A 23,227-nucleotide genomic window follows, 5' to 3' on the forward strand; every position below is an offset into this window, starting at 1 on the left:
GAAACTAGCCTGCTTGCCTTGCACATCTAATTAATGGGCAAAGTTTTCCGACTTTTTTCTTACCTTTCTTGACTTGGACTCGACTAGTTCTGGTCTTGGACTCGACAAAGGTGGTCTTGACTACAGCCCTACAGAGAAGTGACATGCTGTAGTCTGGTGACTGTCGGCGTTGGTCTGTCTCTGTCAGTGCAGTGTGAATTGGCGTTTACAGTGAGTAGGCATAGGTCTCTCCCTCGTGGCTATTGGAGCTGCTATACCCATCTAAGATTACTGCGAGTCCCAGTGATGTTTGAGTCATTATCATCCTCATTATGTTAGACACCAAACACCTACAAGCACTCAATCCTATCCTCATCACCTCTAGGTTATTTTTTTTCCTATAGCAATTTATAGGTCTAGGTCTGTCATAGAGTCAGGAAAACAACATCAGCACACCTGATCTAGTGCTATCTGTCAGGTAAACGGACATGTTTTCTGACTGCCATTAAAAATAAACTGCTTACCTCACGTTTAAACTAACTAACCATGGCTTTTCTTCTCTTGACCTCTCATTTTAAAGTAACATGCTGGACATCAATTCTAAGGGCATTCCGACAGGGTACTTTTTTATTCAAGGACACAAAAGTAGATTTTAGTAACTCAGTCACCTCTACCTGCAATTAACCCATATTTGTGTCGGTATATAAAAAGGTAATGACGCCTTTTTAGCTCAATTCTATCGCAATTTAGCATTTATAGCCTTGGACTTCACTTTTTTTTTTTAACTTTATTTCTCGCAATTTCAAGTTTATCTTTCTATCACAATTTCTTTTCATCTCAATTCATCTCTTTCTCTCTCTCTCATTATCCTGAGCAGACCAGCTAATTTAGTTAGCACTTAATGCTAATTCAGTTTTAGCCTGCTAACCATTAAAAATGGTTTATACTTGGCACAAAATTATATACTTGGGCATTTTTGTCCAAATATTTTGTCCGTTGCAAAGCAAACAACACAGATATGTATAATAGTAAACCGAACTGATCTGACTACAACTATTCCTTGCAGCCTAATTTTTCATTCATGTAAAATAAATATGCCATCTATCCTTACTAAGGTCAACTCCATTGGACAAAGATAAAGAAAGTTTGGCACAGTCCCAAAATCAGCAGTCAAAAAACACACACAGAGTACAGGCTGGCAGTTATAATGAATGATAAATGTATTTTTGCTTCTTTCTTTTCTTTTTTTTTTCAAACTTAAATCACTGAGCATCATATACAGAGGCATAGAATAACTGTAAACCAGAACCGAAAGATACAGAGAAGATTTATGTACAAATACAAAATTAATCTCAGTCTTTCCTCCAGAGAAGGAAGAAAGGAAGGAAGGAAGGAAAGTATGCTGGTGAAAAGAAAAGGAAAGGAAAGGGAAAAAAAGAGAAAGATGGCAAGATGAAGAGGTATTGGGTATTGACACACACTTTGGTTTCTTTATAAATATTTTTCTGTCATCCACTCCTGGATTGCGAGACATGTGAGGCGCAGCAGGTACTGTAGGTTTTTCCTGGGGTCAGTTGCAGAAAGGAACATGGAGGTGTGTGTGTGTGTGTGTGTGTGTGTGGCTCATAACAGTAGGCAGCCGCTTCTCTTCTTGCGCTTTCGCACCTGCAGCGCTGCCCTGGTGGCCATCTCAAAAACCTCACGCACTCCATCCTTAGTTTTAGCCGAACACTCCAAATATCCAAATGCACTGATCCTGTTAGCCATGTCACGGCCCTCCTCTGGTTTTACAGGTTCCTAAAACACAATGAGAGGAAGCATTCTTTTAGAACTCTTTTCACCCTCTCACTAGTTTCATTTGTACACTAACAATATCTAATAGTGAAAACAAATGTCTAATAGTGAACACTGCATTCAATTGATCAAAAGTGACAGTAAAGACATTTATAGTTGTTACAAAAGGTTTCCATTTCAATTCTATTTCAAATAAATGCTAAAGATTTCTATTTCAGCTAATAAAGCATAACTGTCAACATTGATAATAGTAAGAAATGTTTAACAGTAAATCAGCATATTACAATGATCATGTGACCCCCACACACCCACCCACCCATTTCTCACCCTAATGTTTTCATAAAAGACCCCCATTTCAGCTGCCCTCTTATATTTGCATTCTGAGTTATTTATATCTAGGCACAGACTCAATTCATGTAGCTAGATTAATATTAAAAAGTAACTTTTTTTGTATTTGCATACTGATTCAAAGCGAAGTAGGTTACAACTCTACAATATACAATGAACGTCAATAAACATTTCATACTGTAGAACTGTAGTATGCTGAATGTCACATGACTTACAAACTGCCACATTCCTGTAGAGATAAACTGATAAAATTTTGATAAAATCAATGAGCATTCCTAGACACTAACGTCAATGTTTCTTAGCTACCTTAAATGGTCCCCACAACAGTCCCTTTCAACACAAAGCATTGTGGTTAAAAGTAGACAAACAATTTGGGAGAATATGATGGATCATTACTGTACAAATTGTGTATACTAAAATCTTCCTCATTAGAAAATCACTTAAAAATGCTACATGTATAAATATAAAAGTATTATGACGACCAGCATGGAAGTTTCACTACTGTTTTTTGCTTTATTCTTACAAACAAACCTTCAGCATGATGTAATCCCTGAGGGCAGCTTTTTCCCCACAGGAAACAGCTGCATTTCCATTTTCCTTTGTGGCTTTCCGAGACAGGAAGTGTCCTGTTTGTTAAGGCAAAGGCCAACAAAAGGCCTCTGCTGTGTCTTATAAACCTCTACTTCATGTTACTATGGCAACATCTGCTTAACACGTGTGCGCACGCACACACACACACACACACGAACAAACACCTGCCATACCTGTTTCATCTTGATCAGCTCCCTGCGTGTGTGTTCATCATTCCGCAGGTCCTTTTTATTGCCCACTAGGATGATGGGAACGTTGGGACAAAAATGTTTTACCTCTGGCGTCCATTTCTCTGGAATATTCTCTGAAAGAGGCCAGAACAGAAGTTATGAAACCTGATGCCAATGTTAAGATATTTTTTAGAAATAATTTAATACAGTAAATTATAAATATTAATAACTGCAGGAAATTATTATGCATTTCATTATTTAAGGAAATTTCAGTATTTAATAAATCATCTTCAATTTTACCTTAATGTAATATGTGCAAGTTGAATTGCTAGTTTTAGTTAAAACTATTTGCTGAGAAGCAGGAATAAAAATTAAAATAAAGTAGTAATTTACACTACTGTTCAAAGGTTTGGGGTCTTCAAGATTTTTTTTAGTCTTTTTTTCAGTGTCACGTTATCATTCTAATATGCTGATTTGGTTGTCATGAAAAAATGTCTTATTATTAACACAGCTTATTTTTGTGGAAAATTTTGATGCAGTCTTTTTTTTTTTTTTTTTGAATTCTTAATAGAAAAATAGAAAGTTCAAAAGAACAGCTTAACATGAATGTCTTTACTGTCATGATTGAAATGCTTACTGACTCCAAACTTCAGAACAATAGTGTGTGTGTGTGTGTGTGTGTGTGTGTGTGTGTGTGTGTGTGTGTGTGTGTGTGTGTGTGTGTACACATGTTTTTCTACACCGGTGGGGACTTAAACCTGAATGCACACAGACTCATGGGGACTCGTGTCACCGTGGGGACCTAAATTGAGGTCCCCATGGGTACAAAAGCTTATAAATCATACAGAATTAGTTTTTTTGAAAATGTAAAAATGCAGAATGTCTCCTGTGATGGGTAGATTTAGGGATAGGGGCAGTGTAACGGGATAGAATATACAGTTTGTACAGTATAAAAACCATTACGTCTATGGAGAGTCCTCACAAAGATAGTGCACCAGACGTGTGTGTGTGTGTGTGTGTGTGTGTGTGTGTGTGTGGTTAAGTACCTAAACTATCTGGACTGTCTATAGAGAAACACATCAGAATAACATCTGTGTCTGGATACGACAATGGCCTCAACCGATCATAGTCTTCCTGACCAGCTGTGTCCCATAGAGCCAACTCCACCTGAGAGAGAGAGAGAGAGAGAGAGAGAGAGAGAGAGAGAGAGAGAGAGAGAGAGAGAGAGAGAGTCTATGAGTGCACACTATGGCATCTATGTAACTGGACTTTGAGTCGTCTTGTCATCAATATCAGTGGTCATAAATATAAAAAACATTTATAAACCTAAAGCTATTTAAAGAGATAGCTGCAGTTCAAACTGGTCTAGAGGTCTTCAATGACAATACAAAACATTCAAGGGTTAAAAGACTTGAGTTTTTTGTGTGAGTATAAGAGATGGAAATGAAATGTGTGTTCTGGAGCATACAGGAAATAGAACAAATGTAAATCAACAAACTGCAATTTTTTCTTTTTTTCTTTTAATCAAAAGTTCTGGGACACTGGTCTGGGCAAATTTAACTGCTGAAATAATATTCATCCTTAACTTAGAGGTTCATTTCTATATCGTTGTCCTCTATTTCTAAGAAGCTTACAAGTCCAAACATGAACAAAAATCTTAAACAAACCATTTCCTATAGCAAGTTAAGATCAGAGGAGCACTCCCTCTTGCTGAACTTCTCTCATATTATATCCAGCATGTCTGATCAGGATGGCCTGAAATTTGGGTTAAAAGGTTGCAGGAACACCAAATTCCCTCTCTCAAACAAGCATACCCAGACACACCACATTCTCAGTGCTTCTGTCCACGAAACAAGAAGGACTGTGCACAACACTATTTTAGGATAACTGACCTGTTTGCCATCCACCTCTATGTCAGCAATGTAGTTTTCGAACACTGTGGGCACGTAGACCTCTGGGAACTGGTCTTTACTGAACACAATGAGCAAACATGTTTTTCCACAGGCTCCATCTCCCACAATCACCAGCTTCTTACGAATAGCTGCCATCACTAAAGAAAAAGAAAGAAGACTACAATGAGACATGGTTCAAATGAAATTCACAAAACAAATACAATATTCATATTTTGTGATGATGACCCACTGGCTGTAGATTATCCCATTTATTACATAGCTATTGAGCAAATAAAATTGCATGAAAATTGTATAGGACGATAGAACAATAGAACGATAGATAGAACGAACGATAGAACGAACGATAGAACGAACGATAGAACGATAGAACGATAGAACGATAGATAGATAGATAGATAGATAGATAGATAGATAGATAGATAGATAGATAGATAGATAGATAGATAGATAGATAGATAGATAGATAGACAGTATTATTTCCAATTTACTTTTTCTACAGACTGGTTAGCTACAAAGCTAAAATATTTAAAACAGCTGGTAATCGTAACTGTTCTGAGAAGTTAGAGCCAATTAGCCATTTTAAATATCATAGAAATGCAATGAAATTAAAAGATTGAGACTGAAGAATGATACGAGAGACGTGAAAAGTAGCAGTGATACGTTGCCATTGACTGCGTGCGGTGAAATATCCAGTTTCGCCGTAATTGTCAACAAACAGTTAACAAATCAGAATTCAAGTATTCCAGAGAGCCATGAAATATGTCCAAAAAAATCATAATAATAATTGTTCGAATTATTCAAAATCAAAACAGAAATCAAACAGAACCCCTGTTTGAGAAACACAACATAATAGAGTGTAGCAGGTCCACGATCTATCCTGCATTTATGCAGAATCAGGAGGCCAAAATGCTGATCAAGACCCAAACTCAATCACAAAATGAAGGTCACACTGGAATGAAAAAAGTACATTTTGTTGAAGGCCTTATTTGGGAGAAGTTCTTGCATCCACACAAAGTGAGAGCATGAAGAGTATGCAAAAAAATACAGTAAGAAAGACTTTCCTGTCCCACCCTCTTCCTCTCTTTCCCGCAATTTGGAGAGAAAAATAAGGACACGATGGCCCAAAACTGTCACAGCCAAAGAACACACTCACAGCCACACATTTTCTTAAAATAGTGCCAATCTAACCAGTTGTCCACATTTAAGCACACACACACCCGTACAGTAGCCCAGTGAATGCGGACACACTCCAGCAGAAGATTTTGGGCTTGTGTGCATGATTCATGTGTGTGAGAAAGATGTAGATTATATAGAAATTTAGACTAATAAACACACATGCCATTTTCTAACACATCAGCAGGCTAGCAAGTACAAAACAAAAATCATGGTAATATCACAGTAATATTGTTATTTTGGACACTTACCATGGTAAAACCATGTTTTTTTTAGACATATTGCGATAATACCACATTATTTTGGACAAGTATCATGGCAATTTTGGACATGTATTGTGGAAATACCATATTTGGACATGTGCCATGGTATTCATTGAACCTTAGTGTAGCACATACATAGATATCGATACATGATACCATGGAATAAATCAAAGTACCATGATATTATCTTAACTACCATTGAAAAGTTTTTTTAATGAAATTACTTGTCAAGCAAAATGCATTAAATTGAATTAAATATTTATTATAATAAATGCTGAACTTTCTATTAAATCAAAGAAACCTGACAAAAGTATCACAGTTTCCACAAAAATATTAAGCAGTGCAACTGTTTTCAATGTTGATTATAATAATACATCTTTCTTGAGCACCAAATCAGCATATTAGAGTGATTTCTGAAGGATCATGTGACACTGAAGACATTTAAATAATATTAAAATAGAAAACAATTTTTAAATTGTAATAACTCTGTAATAGCCTACTGTTTCTACTGTATTTTTGATCAAATAAATGCAGCCTTGGTGAGCAGAAGAGACTTTCAAACACGTAAAAAAGTAAAATACCATCTTTAGTAAGGAAAGTGTGTGTGAAGGGACGCACACATTAAAGATACGCTGTGTAACTTTTGGTGCTCTAGCGGTTAATAAACAAAACTGCATGCATCTCGCGGAAGAACATTGCAACCGGAGATCCTTGTCTCGGTTTATGTGACGAGTCACGCAGGGCACCATAGTGATTCAGGATAAGACAAAAACACAGGTTGGAAGGTAGATTGATGATGGACTTGCTCATAGAAAATTTGTAAATTTTGAACAAAACAAAAAAGTTACATAGTGTACCTTTAATGATTGACTCAACATTTGATTACTGTAGTTTCAAACTAGTTAGGACTGCAGTTTCATACTCAGACATTTGGATTGGATGGTCACAGGAAGTTGTCAGCTTATCCTGAAACAGAGACACACCCACACATTGAACTTGAAAAAAAAAATCACAGCGGACAAGTTCTGAGAGAGAGAAAAGAACCGAAGCAGGTCAGCGCTATTCTTAAACATTCCTCTCTGGAGAGAGAAAGGTGTTCTTGGTGATGGCAGCCTATATTCTCACAGACATTAATCTCTGCTGCCATTATCTCAAGCCCTTCAAACACACATTCGGAACACCACTGGCTTTTTAAAACAGTTGAGAAGAACTCCAAAATTTACAAAGCTGACCAATCAATTCACTGAAACTGAAATAATGAAGCAATTCATTTTTTTTAGTATAGATGAGAAAATCTGTGATGTGTCACACTGGGAATGCTGTCACGTCTCTGAAGGCACAATGTGGAAACATTTCCTCGGCAAGAAGAGAAAGAGCTCACTTCCTGTTCTGACAACTCCCTTCCTGTTCACATGCAAGCTCCAAAAAACATTGTATCTGGAGAAATTTAAAAAAGATTTAAGCCTTCATAAATCCCACAGCTGCTTCTGGGTATAAATCACTGTCAAACTTATTTTTAGTAATATTACTTCATTATTTTAGATTATCTTTTATAGGTTTTATTTAAATTTTTTGCAATTTTGTCATGTGCATGCATTTGTTATTTAGCTTTATTTTATTTTAGTCATTTAACTTACTTTATCACATCAAACACATTACACATAATCAAAACAATTAAGTTAATCAATACAGATAGGCAAGGATGTGGGTTGTTAATAAACTAGACAAGTACATATTCAATTATACACGGCTTCCTTAAAGGGATAGTTCACCCAAAAATGAAAATGCTGTCATCATTTACTCGCCCTCAAGTTGTTCCAAACCTGTATGAGTTTCTTTCTTCTGCTGGACACGAAAGAAGATATTTTGAAGAATATAGATAACAAAACAGTTGTGGGGCACCCATTGACTATTTATTTTTTCTCATACTATGGAAGTCAATGGGGTCCCGTCAACTGTTTGGTTACCCACATCATTCAAAATATCTTCTTTTGTGTTCAGCAGAATAAATTCAAACAGATTTGGAACAACTTGAGGGTGAATGATGAAAATTTTCATTTTTGAAAAAAAATAAAAAAATAAAAAAATAAATCCCTTTAAGGCTGACAACTCAAGTAGTTCTTCAGAAATCCTACATCTAGTCAATTAAGAAAACCTGTAGTTCTGTACATCCCTAACATCCACAGAATCAAAGACTAGTTGAGTCAAGCACTGAGTGAATCAGCATAAGTTAATAAGAAGAAAATGAGAAAAAGTGGGTTTCATTATGATTGATAAGAATCTAAAACAGTTCAATATAACCTGGATATGGAAAGTGAATGAGATTTAAACTGGATTCAGGAGGGGGTTTAGAATTTCTGCTTCAAAGATTTCCATAAGGGATCATAGGATAATTGAGTCAAGTCCATCACGGCAGCCTTATTCTCTCCAAACCCAACACAGAATTGACACACACAGACTAAACGGGGCCCAGGAGAGCAGTGGACGAGTGTGGACACTTTCAATGCTTTCGATTAGGGCTGGGTATTGACACAAATTTCACAATTCAATTTGATTTCGATTCACAAGCTTGCAATTCGATTCGATTCGATTCCGATTCAATTCAACATTGATTATTTTGGATATCAGGTACAATACATTGCAAATTTTCTCAAGGAAAACAAATCTCTTAACTATTATTGTAAACTATGGGAGTCAGTTGTAGCCTATAGGCTTCATTAGCCTACTATAATATTGAAGGTAAAAAATTAACTGATTTGTATACAAACACTTAAAATACACTATTTATTTTTATAATAATAAAGTTATATGCAATTATATAAAAATTGAAATGGCGGCTGTCATAAAAAACTTCCAAGATTTATTCAAACATGCATTAAATATTGAAGAACATTAAAAATTAAAATGAATATGTAATATGGTGCATATATGTAACAAAATGCTTCTCTCTAGAGTTAATTTTTCTAGCTGACTAACGAGTTTATGGTCACTGGATATGTTTTTTCTGAGGTAAATGTGACGTTACATGACATTGTTTACTTGCGTCTTTCCACAGTTGAAACACTGATTGAGCGATTCCATGTGACATGATACGGACTTCGATAAGTTGTACTCTATCTTTTAACGCACTTTCAGATGCTCATTCATGTTTATTTCGCGCTGTAACCGGTATTATTAAGGCGGAAGAGAAGATCGTGTTCGCTCCACGCTGCTGCTTCTCTTAAGCTGAGCTCAGAGCTGCGCCAGAGCGATCACGCGCCACAGCGCCAAAACGGTAATTATGTTTTTGAAATTTCGTAAGAAAATGGAGGTAATTTGAAATCTGAGACTTTGTTTCATATCAATAATAACAAAGCACAAAGATTATTGCAATTTATTGGATGGGATGCGCGCAACAATGTTCCATTCATTCATCAACTGAAAACAGGATGACTAATCGATTATTGGGATTTAAGAATCGATATCGTTTCGTAAAAATGAGAATCGATTAAAATCGAGAAATCGATATTTTTTACCCAGCCCTACCTTCGATTGACCTTGAGCCACAGGAGCTGTGGACTGATGGGCCTCTAAAATGGCTGGATTACATATTGAACATTCATGATGAATGTGCGACAATTTCACTGATGATATCAAATTAAGCAACACTGTGAATGACACAACTATCTTAATGTGCTTTTAATTTGGCCATTAAGCTTCCTAAAGACCATGAGTCAATAAACTAGTTTCCAGATCCATCTTAGTATCACGGGAATGTGAATATTGTTTTAAATGGAGGTTTGACACTGGATCATTTCAGTGAATCAGTTTAAACTGCCAGTTTCAGTGAATCAAAACTCTGAATGAATGAATGAATGAATATCTCTATCTATCTATATCTAAATATCATTCTGATATGCTGATTTGCTGCTCAAGTAACAAAACAGTTGTGCTGTTTAATATTTTTATGGAAACTGTGATAATTTTCAGGATTCTTTGATGAAAAGCAAGTTAAAAAGACAGCATTTATGTGAAGCAGCAATCTTTTGTAACATAAGTATGTTTACTGTCACTTGTATGCATGTATGTGTGCGTATTTATGGATGGAAAGAAAAAAAAGTCCATACTGACCTGGTAGTGTATATACAGGAATACATTGTGGAAAACATGCCTTGATTATTTTTAACTTTATTTCCCTTGCCTTAAACAATAATGGCTGTTTGGTTTAAATAAAAAATATTTTTTTTATTGTTAAAAGGCTATATCGCCCAGTGTGAGGGTGTGTGAAGTGTCTCCACTGTGAAGTCTGCACTCATCTGTCAGACTGCATGTTCACTGAGTGGACACTGAAACTTTTGAACCGAGTAACTCGCTCTCGGTCTCTGTCTCATTCCCACAAAGACCTCAAACAGGTAGGGTACATGAGTGATGCCCACTGGCCTGGTTCCTGCGAGTCTCCAGGAAGTAACGGACGATGTGAGCACTGGTGAGATTGTGTCTGGTGGACGGTTAATATATGATGCCTGCAGTAGGAGCCGCAGCACAGAGCTCTGTGAAACGTGTCTGAACCTCACAGGCAAGCTGTAAAATCACGCAGCATTCTGTCTCTAGCTGTGTCCGAATCCCTATATAGTGTATGACATTTGAGTGCACTATATCTGCAAGGAGCGAACAAAATGAAGTGAGTGAATTTGGACGCTGACGTTTACACTGTGCGTCAGAGAGCTGGAGCTGTCGCAGAAATGGCTTCGTCACACGTAGTGATAAAACTCCTTTTATCTTACATGTTACTTGAAGGTATAACGGAGGATTTTCTTTTTCCGGGTGGATCATCAAGACTATTGGTCCTCCTAATTGTCAATCATTCTGGTGATATGTTTACGTAAGGCCGTCGTACGTGCCCGTCCTTTCTGCGCATGCGCACTTTCAGGTGTATTATGTGTGGTGAGCTGTCTATGGGTGAGCTACGGTTTCAGCCATTCATTGAAGCTCGCCGTTCTCACCGGGTTTTTTTCAAAATGTCTGAGGGTCGTAAGAGAAAAAGTGTCTACGAATTGTATGACAAGAAGAGAAAGGCCTCTGAAGAAAGAAACAAGACCAGAGTGTTTTTGGGAGAATATTTCACACACTGGCATGCGCTAAAAGCACAGGTTAGGCTTCCCACTGATGCCTCAGTCGCGAAGTTTCTACTCGACAGGTAAAGTTTGGCATGCTATTTGGAGAAATCCGTTTAAAATTACTGCTAGTAAAAGTTAATGTAAGCTATGATTAGCGATCTTGCAACTTGTAAACAGAGCGTGCACGAGGAGAACTAGGCTCGTGCATGCTCTCTCGTGTCGTGCACACGTTTAATAGGCGTTCCCTCTCGGGAGCATGTAGAGTGTTGCGCATCTGTATTTTTTCAAAAAGTGGAGAGGGCGGTTCTTTTCTAAAATTCGGGAAAATCCTCCGCTATACTTTAATTTATAAAATAATATTAACAACAATAACAATCATAATAACTTTACTTTGTAATTATATATACCTCCGTGCCAGCTTTGTAGTTTCATCGATTGAAATTGTTAAAAACGCTCACAGACGACGTGGTCGTTGAGTGCCCTCAGGGTTTTTAACAAATTGTTAAAACATCTGGCTTATAAACACATTAAATGGAGTTCATGCCTAAATTATATATTTTAATAAAAAAAAAATTATATATATATATTATATATATATATATAATTTACCTTATTAATATCAGTTCATTTAACATTTTAACATTCATTTATATAATATTGTCTCAGTATTTTAATATGTTTTATTCAAGTAATGATTAATAAAAAAAAGGTAGAAAAAACCAAATAAGAAAGCTGTAAAGTATTTCTGGTTTAAACTCGCTCGCTCCCGCACTTTCAAGCATGCTCAGACCTCTCCGCATTGGATTGTGGGAAATAGTGCTTCAGCAAGTGTACATTGAATGTACACTCACATTCAGAGAGGATTGTGGGTAAAAGTAGTGAACGAATGTAGGGAATTATGTCGTTCACTCAGAATTCGGACACCACTTCAAAATGGCAGACACCCTATATAGTGCACTATATATTATATAGCCTATTTACTAAGGATGAGCAAAATGACATCACTAGTTGGGATAAGCAGTCACAACATCAGATTTTCACTGTTATTATTGTGGCGAAAAGAAATCACGATAACGATATTATTGCGATAACTATAGAATAATTTTGAATAATGTTAATAATAATGCCAACAGTCAAATATTTTTGTTTGATTGTGTTTTTGATTTTCTGAGAAATTAATCATGCTAAAAAAAAACTAAAAAAAACTAGTGTACGGAGGTGGAGGGAGAGTTTTTACCATAACTAATCACAAAAAGGAAAAAGTAGGCACACCACAGCTCCATAAATAGAGAACATGCAATAAAGAATTTTTCTATTTGTAGCTTTTTGCCTAATGGAATTGTATATATATATATATATATATATATATATATATATATACACAGTGGCGTAGCGCAAACTGCGTTGGCCCACCCGCAAGAGTGGAGGCGGGGCCCCTCACCGCATAATTAGATGGGGGATTCACCTTTTCATTCAAAATCGTGAATTAGTACTGTGGAATTTAATAGTATGTAATTATTTCGTATTTATTTATTAAGAACTTTTCACACAAAAAAAAGAATAAAAGAAACACCAACAATAAAACAGCAATTACATTAACTTGTTAAAATGCAAGGGAGCACATGACGTCAAAATATTTTTTCTATCTGCAGTATACAACAAAGATTCATGACGTTTAACATTCAATAAAGGTAATATATATTACCTTTAAAATCCTCCAAAGCGCCCCTTTCTCCTAGCATTTTTCTGCGCAAAGTCCTTGACAACGTCTGTTATGTCCATCTGACGCGCGTGCTGGCTTTCAATGCTGAGTATCGCAAGTTCAGAAAGTCTGTCCTGGCTCATTGTGCTTCTCATGCAGGTTTTTATTAGTTTTAGTTTAGAAAAAGATCTCTCGCCACTTGCCACTGTGACGGGGACGGTTAAAAAAAGCTTCAGAGCTGTAACCACATCCGTGACACTTGGTAGAATAGATGTATGCTTCAGAATCAGCAGCTCTGCCAGATCTTTAATTGAGCCCATTTCAAGTTTTTTTTAATCTCAGAACGTAGGGCACTTCGAAACGAAAGCAACTGTGATGGAAATTCGGAGGAAATATCATCGTTGTAAGTCACTGCAAATGTTTCGGCACAAGCACGCAACTCATCATCAGTTGCATGTACGAGTTCACTTGGACGCAAGAAGCGGAATCGTTTCGCTATTGTATTCAAGCCTTTGAAACGTTGTTTGAGCTGGGAAACAGCTGTGTCAATGCACGCGTAAAAAACACCAACTTTGAACATTTTCTCGGGGTCTGTGAGACGCTCGTCCTCAGCGATTTAGGTACGATAGGCTGCAATTACTACCAAAATAAAAGTCCTATACGTTCACGTTATAAAAACGCTTTAATTATTTATTCGAGTCAATTTTTTGGGGGCCCCCCACAACGCGGGGCCCTTCCACTACGCCACTGTATATACACACACACACACTTCAAAATGTATTAAAACAAAATTCTATTACTGAGCGAGTACACACACACACACAAATCAATGTTCAAAATTGTGTTTTTACACCATTGCACCTTTAATACTAGATGTATTAGGCTCAAAACGAACCATGATGACCAATACTGACCAATTATTATCAGCAGGAATCTCACTGCACTCGCTGTATGAACAGGTAAAGATGATGAATCTCTCTCTCCAGGAAATCTGACTGGAGCTTCAATATACTTTAACCCACTGGAGCACATTAGAAATATTTAATGGGGTATAAGTATTCATTTAATAAGGTGAAGCTCTGCCATCAATTCACAGCTAATCTCACAATTAATGACCTGTAGAGATCATCAGGGGGTCTGTAAGGTCTTTAAGACTGAGACACCTCACAGAAACGCACACTTATTCTTTCCCCACTGGATTGCTAGACAGTTTTATATCAGAAACATGTAGGCAAAACTGAATTGAACCAGAAGGGCTTTGAAAAGTGTTTGCTGATGTGTGTCTTCAATATTCCTGAGAGGGGGTCAACCTAGGGGTGTGCGGATTTCAGCAAGTGGCAAAATTTTGTTCTATGGGAGAATATCTAAAAATGGAGACCCTTAAGTGTCTCATTATTCCTCCCCTTCATTACCTTAAACATGAATCACATCATCATAAGGAAGCTTCCAGAATCCTAATTTTGTCTATCAGGAATAGATTGGATCTTATGTTAGTGACAAGTTGTCCCATTTTTGTGCTGAAAAACATGTCATCATTTGTGTGTATATATATATATATATATATATATATATATATATATATATATATATATATATATATACAGTACCAGTCAAAAGTTTGGAAACACTACTATTTTTAATGCTTTTGCAAGAAGTCTCTTATGCTCATCAAGCCTGCAGTTAAAAACAAAAACAAAAAAAACAGTAATATTATGAAATATTATTACAATTTAAAATAATGCTTCTCTTTTTTAATATACTTTAAAATGTAATTTATTTTTGTGATGCAAAGCTGAATTTTCATCAGCAAGTACTCCAGTCTTTGGTGTCTTATGATCCTTCAGAAATCATTCTAATATGATAATTTGATACTCAGTTATTATCAATGATGGAAACAGTTGTGCTGTTTAATATATTTTTTTGGAATACTTTTTTCAGGATTCATTGATGAGTAAAACGTTAACAGCATTTATTCAAAATAAAAACATTTCTACCAATATAAATCGTTACCATCACCTTTTATCAATTTAACGCATTCTTGTTGAATTAAAGTACTAATTTCTTTTTAAAAAAAATAGTTATTGTTCCCAAACTTTTGAACGGTAGTGTATATTGTTACAAAAGATTTCTATTCTAAATAAATACAGTTCTTTTTAACTTTTTATTCATTAAATAATCCTGAAAAAAGTATCTCAGGTTATAAAAAAATATTAAGCAGCACAACTGTTTCCAACATTGATCATAAATCAGCATATTAGAATGATTTCTGAAGGATCATAAGACACCAAAGACTGGAGTACTTGCTGATGAAAATTCAGCTTTGCATCACAAAAATAAATTACATTTTAAAGTATATTAAAAAAGAGAACCATTATTTTAAATTGTAATAATATTTCATAATATTACTGGGGGTTTTTTTTGTTTTGTTTTTTAACTGCAGGCTTGATGAGCATAAGAGACTTCTTTCAAAAGCATTAAAAATAGTAGTGTTTCCAAACTTTTGACTGGTACTGTATATTCCATTTAAAAAAAATAGAATGGTCAATTTTGATTTCATGGTGACTTTAAGAAATAGACTAAGCCAGACAGTTCACCCAAAAATAACTTTTCATTTTGTCCAATGAATATTTTTTGGACCTTTGACTTTCCTTGTACGGGCAAAAACAGTTGAAAATCTTCTTTGTGTTCCACAGATGTCATAAAAGTAAATGATGATAGATATTTATTTTTTGGCTGAACTATCACTTGATTAAGCAAAAAAGAAACATGGCTCACAGTGACTTACAGAAAGCGTAAACACACTCAGCTAGTCAAATAAATCATCCCGTTGTTTTCACTGCTGGGTCCAAAAATTAAAGATAATGATCTTAGAGTAGCCTACAATTTGACTAGTTTATTGATTCTGATCTAGGATCATTCTCAATTCTCTAATCCAACCCTGACTCGAACCTAAAAACAGATGAGAGTCCTGAGGCTGAGGTTAGTGTATGAAGGCTAGTCACACTGCTGGACTGTGTGGAATCTGCACACATGCTGGGCAGGTTAAGAATGTTTCAGTTGCTACGTTTACATTTTTTTTGCTAGGGCTTGGTTTTTGTGTTCAACATGTAACAAACATTATTCTCTAAATTAAAAATTTAGATTTGTTAAAATATAAAAAAATTACTTAATGCTTTGGGGCTGATGAATGCTTCAATCTGATTGGTTGACAAACGTTCTAAGTTCTATATATATATATATATATACACACACACACACAGTACTGTGCAAAAGTCTTAGGCATGTTAATATGCCTATTTGCTGTAGTGTGTCAGTAGGAAATATCAGTTTACATTTCCAAACATTCTTTTTTGCCATTAATTGTAATAATCCAGTGAGATTTGTGTATGCACAAGGAGTCTGACAACAGCCGGTATGATCTGATCTCACCATCATCGAGTCCGTCTGTGATTACAAGAAGAATTGAGTTGTAGATAAACGGAAAAATTCTCCGGACTATCTGTTCCGTCAGATTTTGCGCTACAAAACATTCATGAGTCATGACAGCTGTTAGCTTGTCCATGCTGGCAAATAATCATGACCACCCGACATGAATTATGTAAATAAGTTTTTTAACATCACGGCCATCATTCAAAACCAGGGTCTACCATGTGGATAGTAAAACGATCACCGAAAATCATATTGGGCGGGAATTAATGTAAACAGTCAGATGTCGGCAACAAGTCCTGTCTAAAGTGAGTGTAAACAGTTGGGCCAAAAAATCAGATCTGGTCAAAAGATCGGATCTGTGCATTAAGACTTGCAGTGTAAATGCAGCCATAGACACTGGTAATTCACACACGCATAAGCTCTCTCTAATAACTGCATTAATCTGCTATCAGTGGCTCAAGCCACCGTTACTAGCTCTAAAATGACGTCTTGGAATTAGCAACGGAGGCTTGGGATTAGATGAATAAGAAATCCTACACACAAGAGCGTTTTAAGGACAAAAACCTGAAAAAATGTCTTGAAATGTTTGTTCTTGAACAATGTTTTGAGGTGTGGTAACCGTAGTATAAGCAGAATAATTGACTGGGGTATTTAATTATTGAAAAATAGTAATAATGCACACTAATAATTTATAGTTTTATAATAATTCAACGACTGGACGTCAATTATTCTTTACATATTACACAGAGGATACAGATATCACAAGTTGTTGGTTCGTCGTGTTTGTCATTTGTTGTGCTTCTAATGCATGTAATTTGCCTGGCAAACAAAGCTTGGTCTTGGAATTTGAGAGTACGAAGTCTCTGTAGAACAGAAAGATAACAGAGATTAAAACCCGAGTTTATGATTCAAGTGTGTGGGATACTTCTGCTACAAAAAATATTCTACTACATCTACTACAAAAAAACCTATGAAAATAACCTTAAGTAAAACGGTGTACAGTAAAGCAGTAATTTAATGTACACTGCGAACCGTAGTCCAGATGTAGATATTTGTATCACTTAGAGTGCAACAAACTTATAAACCTTTAAATACAGACCTACTGTGAGCTACAAAGTTGTTAATCGATGGTATATGCTTTTGTTGAAGCCATCAGCCTGCATTATTTCAACTAATTTTTTTAATAATTGTGTTTAACATTGGAATTCCTGGTGAAAAACTAAATCTCCACCAAAATGTGTAATGTCTTATCACCTGTGTGAGATGACACAATGTGTGTTTGTGTGGAAAGCCAAATGACAACAACTTGCTGAAGCACAATCCCAGTGCCACTTGCTGCAGATTGCTACAGCAACACTTATATTACAGGATTCATTGACCCCAAGGGTGACAGTCTATCAACAGCAAATGTCAGACACAAGAAAATAACAGCCTCATGCTTCTGAGCAGCAGCAGATCCTTAGATCAGATTCTCCACACGGAAGAACAGAGACGAGCACAGAAGATTAAACTAATTTAAAGGCCTCCTGAGGCCTCACTGGTGTCTCGCTGAGAGAGGAAACACTTCCAGTGTATCACACACATCAAGGCGGAAAATCTGAAACAAATAGAGCACAACTTTAAAGTTCTAACGCTTAAGTTTAGGCTAATAGAAACAATGATGTTACATTATAAATAAAGACTGAGCATTTCTAAGTGGTGAGTGTCTCTGATTTCAACTTTCATTCAGTCAGGAATGAAGGAACAAACGAACGAAAGACGGAAGGAAAGAGAGTCACCCTAGCAAAATGAAATGGACAGATTTTTCTAAGCTAATGACAGAAGAAGCAGAAGTGTCTGACCTACTTGAATGTTTGTTCTTGTTCCTAGAGAGGGTGATATGGAGAGGAGAAAAAGAGGGTGTCCTAATTAAAAACCGTCCTCTCTTCTTCCTCCTCATATTTTTTGTCCCTCTTTCTCACACGATAAGGTGTTCATCGAAGACTAAATGGACCGCAGCCCAGAGGGTTCACACTGACCTGAAAACAGCTTCCCATGCACAACCACTCAAAATCAGTGACATTGCACACTACAAACTGATCTTTGAGCAGTCAGAAAGTGAGCGAAAAGGTAGAGGCTGCTAGTTTGGACATGTTCGCTCTCCATTTTTTAACAGCAGTGTCGTACAAAATGAAATCATTCATAATTCTAAATACTTGCCTTTTTCAGCAGAAAAACACTTGGGAATCCAGCTGTATTGATGCTGACCTCTGTGAGATCAAGGGTTTTTAAACTTATTTAGGACACTTATTGGCAGTTAAAGAGACAGAGCCGGGAACCCAGGGGGGATGGGATCAGAAAGGACCATGAGCTGAGATTCAAACTTGGGTCATCCGAAACGCAGTGTTGCCCACAAGACAGCATTTCATTTTGAACATTAAATTTAGCATTAGTAATCAGACACTTGAAGTAGAGGAACACTTGGATCTAGGTATGGAAACGGTTAATCGATTATCGATTAATTGTCGACAAGAATTTACTCGATTAAATTAAATTAATTGTCGGCTAATTGATAATTGCGAACGTGACACGAGATTCTCGCGGGCGGCGAGAGAGACCCGACACAAACCTGAGGCGGCAAAAAAGAAACCAAACATGAGGCGGTCAAAACGGAGTGGAGTGTGGGAGCATTTCAAATTTGAGGCGAAGGAGGACGAAATGTGCCAACATTGCGCATATGCTTCAGTTATTGTGTGTGAGAGAGATCTCAGGACTGGTGGGAGCATACTGGCTTTAAATATTGGCTTTAACGAGGAGCAGTGGGTCCGAAATTTTGTTGTGTACAACAATATGTTGTCAACGTTTGTCCACATTCCTCTCCTACGACGACACAACGTTTCGTTGGGTCATCCGTCCCTTTGCAGATGCGCGTGGGTTTCTCTCGTCATTAAACCGCGGAGACGTTGCCTAATGCCTCAGAAAATCCGACCTGCCTGTTTACATAACAGTCGCATTGGCACATATCCAATTTATTTCCACATATTAATGAGGCCTGAAACCGATCTCGATATATCCAAATGCATGCGTTTTTTTCCTGTTTACACTGTCATAGAACACATCGGATCTGTGTCACATGTGAGCAAAAAAAACGGAATTTGGTCACATTTCACTGACAGTGTAAACGAGGGACGCCCTCTAATTTTACTCTCACCTTCCTCAGGGATGATTTAAGTTGTGTTCAGTTCTATATTTGAAGTTTCCAGGTCTAGTAATCTTACTGTTACCTTTCTCAGACCAAGGTGGATTATAAGTACTGCTGCTGCTAATGTTTCAAGTTTTTCATTCAAGTAGTTTACCAGATAGATTATATGTAGGCTTAATATTGTAGGCTAAGCCTACCCATGTAGATTTTTATTTAAAATGTATGTTATGTTGCTTAATGTTTCACATGCAACAGGTGAGCCAGTGCACAATTATTTTTTATGTATTTTAATTTTCTGTAGATAATTTATTTTGTTAAACTAGATAAATGCCATTATCTGTACCGTATCCCAGCTGTTACAATAAAACATCAATTGAGCAATATAACATAACATTTTTATTCAGTAGCCTATAAGCAATATTTTGCTTTTTATGTTAAAGACACTATTGATACCGTGAGAAATTTACATTCTCAGGAAAATAGCCGCTTATCAGTTAATCGATCGATAAGGTCAATCAATTAATGATTAATGAATTAATCGATAATTTGCATCCCTACTTGGATCCACAAGCAAGGACACCGATTTGTTAGTTAGAGGTGTGAGATCTGTCTCCGTCATTGTGATGTCAAAATATTTCAAAAGTACTGTAAAAAGTTTGGGACCAGCATTAAACTGTACTATATCGAATGGTTCATACAATAGTACAGTTACTACAACAACTGCTTTCTATTTTACAATATTAATTATTGTGATGGCAAAGCTGAATTTGGTGTTTAAGAAGCATTTTCGAATTATTTTGAGAGTTGAAAACGTTTGTGCTTCTTAATATTTTTGTGGAAACCATTCAAAAGCTACAGCATTTATTTCAAATAGAATGCTTTGTAAGATTATAAATGTCTTTAATATCACTTTTGGCTAATTTAATGCATCCTTGACAGGTATATATATATATATATATATATATATATATATATATATATATATATATATATATATAGACATCACCTGCAGCCACTGAGGGCAGGACAGACCTCACACTTCTAACTATCAAATTGGTGTTCTTGCTGGTGGATCCAAGCGTTCCTCTACTTCATAAGTGTGTGATTCCACAGGAGGAGAAAACAGCCCAGAGGACACAACAGCATACAGACAGTCCTCCAGGACATCTACTTGTTTTTAGCATGCAGGAAACCACCCTCAAAAACATTCTGCTTATGTAAGATGAAGCCAAACAAACAAACCTCCCTGTTCGTTAACGCTCAGTCAACACATTTAATAGCCTAATTCATTTACAGATAAAATATCAGTTCTGTTTTGATTATTTTACAATTTTTTTTAGCATGTGCAGAGTTTGCATCACAAATGTGCCCACTAAAGCACTAAAGACTGCGTCCGAATCAAACCAGTGTGCCTCACTTTGATGTTCGGACAGCAAGCTGAATAACAAGCCATATCGACCTGCACCTCTCATACACAGAGAGAAGTGTGGCTGCGAGCCCACACCTGTTGGCACTGCTGAGACGGCACAACAGACACAGCTTTCCTAATCCCTACTAGCACGACTGGCACACTCAGACATTCTTATCAAGTGAGACTGATGCTCTTCAGACCCTCCACTCTTTTTCTGCATCAGTTTATCACAGTCACACTCATCATCAGATAAAAAAAATACATTAAACAAGCAGCAAGTCAAGCTATTTCAATGCATGCTGTGAATATTACAGTCCTCAGTAAGCCCAAAGATTCTGTCTAGGTAGCTCAGTATGTTTTGAGCCATGGCCTTTGGGATGTAAACACTGTCCTTACATGGAGGAGGTGGTCTGTTTCAGAGAGAATAGCTCCGAAATTCCTGCTGAAGTGTGGCCTCTTCCTTCCCAAACACATTGAGGTAAGTTAGTTTTCCTATAGGCAACTGCTTCAAACACAAACACCTGGATCATTCCTGTCTAACAAGTTTTTATATGAACATTTCACTTTCAGTAGCCTACAAAACAGACCATGATCAGCTGTTTCTGTCCAAAACACACATGGTTCAATGACAAACAAGAAAATCCGGGGTAATAAAAAGTTCTTAGAAATGTAATAATTTACACTAGAGATGGTTTTATAATTTTTTTTCAAAAACACTGATTACCTATGTTTTCAAAAAACAATTTAGCTAAAGTCGGCATGAAACAGAAGTTCCGATACAATAGTTTTTTCTTCCCTGTACATATCCATATATCCGAGTGAAACGGCTTTCCAAACAAGACTAAATGTAAAGGGATGAGGGATGGGGGGGGGGGTTAGGACTAGGAGGTATTCAGTTCCATCGGGTTGTTCCATTGATTGCACTGTGGTTTGCTATTGCTGTGATCCCATGTGAGTGACAGGAGGCTGTGTAAGGATGTCACGGTGACTTTAATAATTTTCAAGTAGCATAAACATCAAGCATTTCTAAGAAATAAGTTGTGAAATGTTTCGTTCCACATACTCTCAACATCCATGGACTTTCGATCAGCTGTATCTCGAGGCAGGTCATGTGACGTCGACATGGCGGCGTTCAGGAGGCGAGCGACCAGCTCCATGTACGTTACTGTAGAAAAACAATCTTCCCCTCGAAAACTGGAGTATTCATCTCACGTAAGCGTACACTTTAATAGTCCTTCAAAGTTATTTGTAAACTTTTACAATTAATAAAAACGTAGTAAGTGCCAATTTTATCAATCCCTTCAAAATAAATGACCATCACGTCACTCACCCAAAAAAAAAAAAAAAGTTTGGCATGAACGCGCACTAGCGCTAAATTCTGTAACATGAACCCACACTAAAAGCTGCTGAGACTTGAAAAACATGAGCTGAAAGTTATTTCATTTCGAGGCGCGGTCTTTCATCTTCCAAGTTTCACCAATAATAATCTGTGTTGTCTATACGAGTGGATTTTAGTGTAACGTTGACGTCTCTGAACTTATCTACGACATTGTGAGCCTAAACACAACGATGTGGGGTGTTCAACAGGGGTGTTGTCTCACACTCCCAAGCCAAATCCATCTGAATCTGGAGCTGTAGTCAAAAACAAACACTGCGATACCGAGCTGCGTGTGAAAACAGGTGGTGTGACCACCGTAAACACACCACAACTTCAACTTCACAAAAGGTCCTCATAAGTCACAATCAAAATCTTTTCCCTGGCTTTTTAAGAAACACGTCAAGTTGTTGATCTTCATAAAAGACGCTTTTCTGAAGCCAACACCTACTTCTTTTTCTCCCCGCAGAAGTGTTAAGCCGTGAAATGGCTCTCGCTTCTTCCACTATCTAATAAAAACTAATAGCAACGCAAATGCTTACCTTTTGATCAAACTGAAGTTTCAGCGCTGAAGGTTTCCTTTTTCTCTGGCGCAGTGTGTGTGTTCAAGTGTTTGGCTGGCCGTGGAGGAGCGGACTCGGAGCGCTGCCGTTAGATCCTCCCACAGACTATGGACACGCGCTGCTGGAGTTGTCTATGCCCAAATGCTATTGGCTCGAAGGGAGGAGCTGTCTGTCGCGGCCCCACCCCTCAGCCGTTGAAATAGAATGACATCATTGGCACGAGCGGTGGCAGGGGGGGT

The 23,227-nt window shown here is 37.0% G+C and overlaps 1 protein-coding gene across 1 annotated transcript; it reads right to left on the minus strand.

Moving 5' to 3' along the window:
* Window positions 1-1,175: 1,175 nt before the first annotated feature.
* Window positions 1,176-23,108, minus strand: rhocb (ras homolog family member Cb). The gene is made up of 5 exons (XM_084138846.1): window positions 22,968-23,108; window positions 4,775-4,932; window positions 3,929-4,049; window positions 2,886-3,016; window positions 1,176-1,776 (listed from the first exon to the last, which is right to left on the minus strand). Exons 2-5 carry the CDS (start codon window positions 4,928-4,930, stop codon window positions 1,603-1,605), a joined length of 582 nt encoding a protein of 193 aa, XP_083994972.1. The 5' UTR covers window positions 4,931-4,932; window positions 22,968-23,108; the 3' UTR covers window positions 1,176-1,602.
* Between the last annotated feature and the right edge of the window lie 119 nt (window positions 23,109-23,227).

The sequence above is a fragment of the Abramis brama genome (genome assembly GCF_963993115.1).
Source record: "Abramis brama genome assembly, chromosome: 16".
Lineage (NCBI taxonomy): Eukaryota > Metazoa > Chordata > Actinopteri > Cypriniformes > Leuciscidae > Abramis > Abramis brama.

Coding starts and splice junctions, on each gene's coding strand:
- rhocb (XM_084138846.1), bottom strand. CDS start 4,930: ATGGCAGCTATTCGTAAGAAGCTGGTGATTGTGGGAGATGGAGCCTGT. Junction 4,050..4,774: donor TAGAGGTGGATGGCAAACAG/GTCAGTTATCCT, acceptor TCTCTCTCTCAG/GTGGAGTTGGCTCTATGGGA. Junction 3,017..3,928: donor AGACAGTCCAGATAGTTTAG/GTACTTAACCAC, acceptor GGCCTCTTTCAG/AGAATATTCCAGAGAAATGG.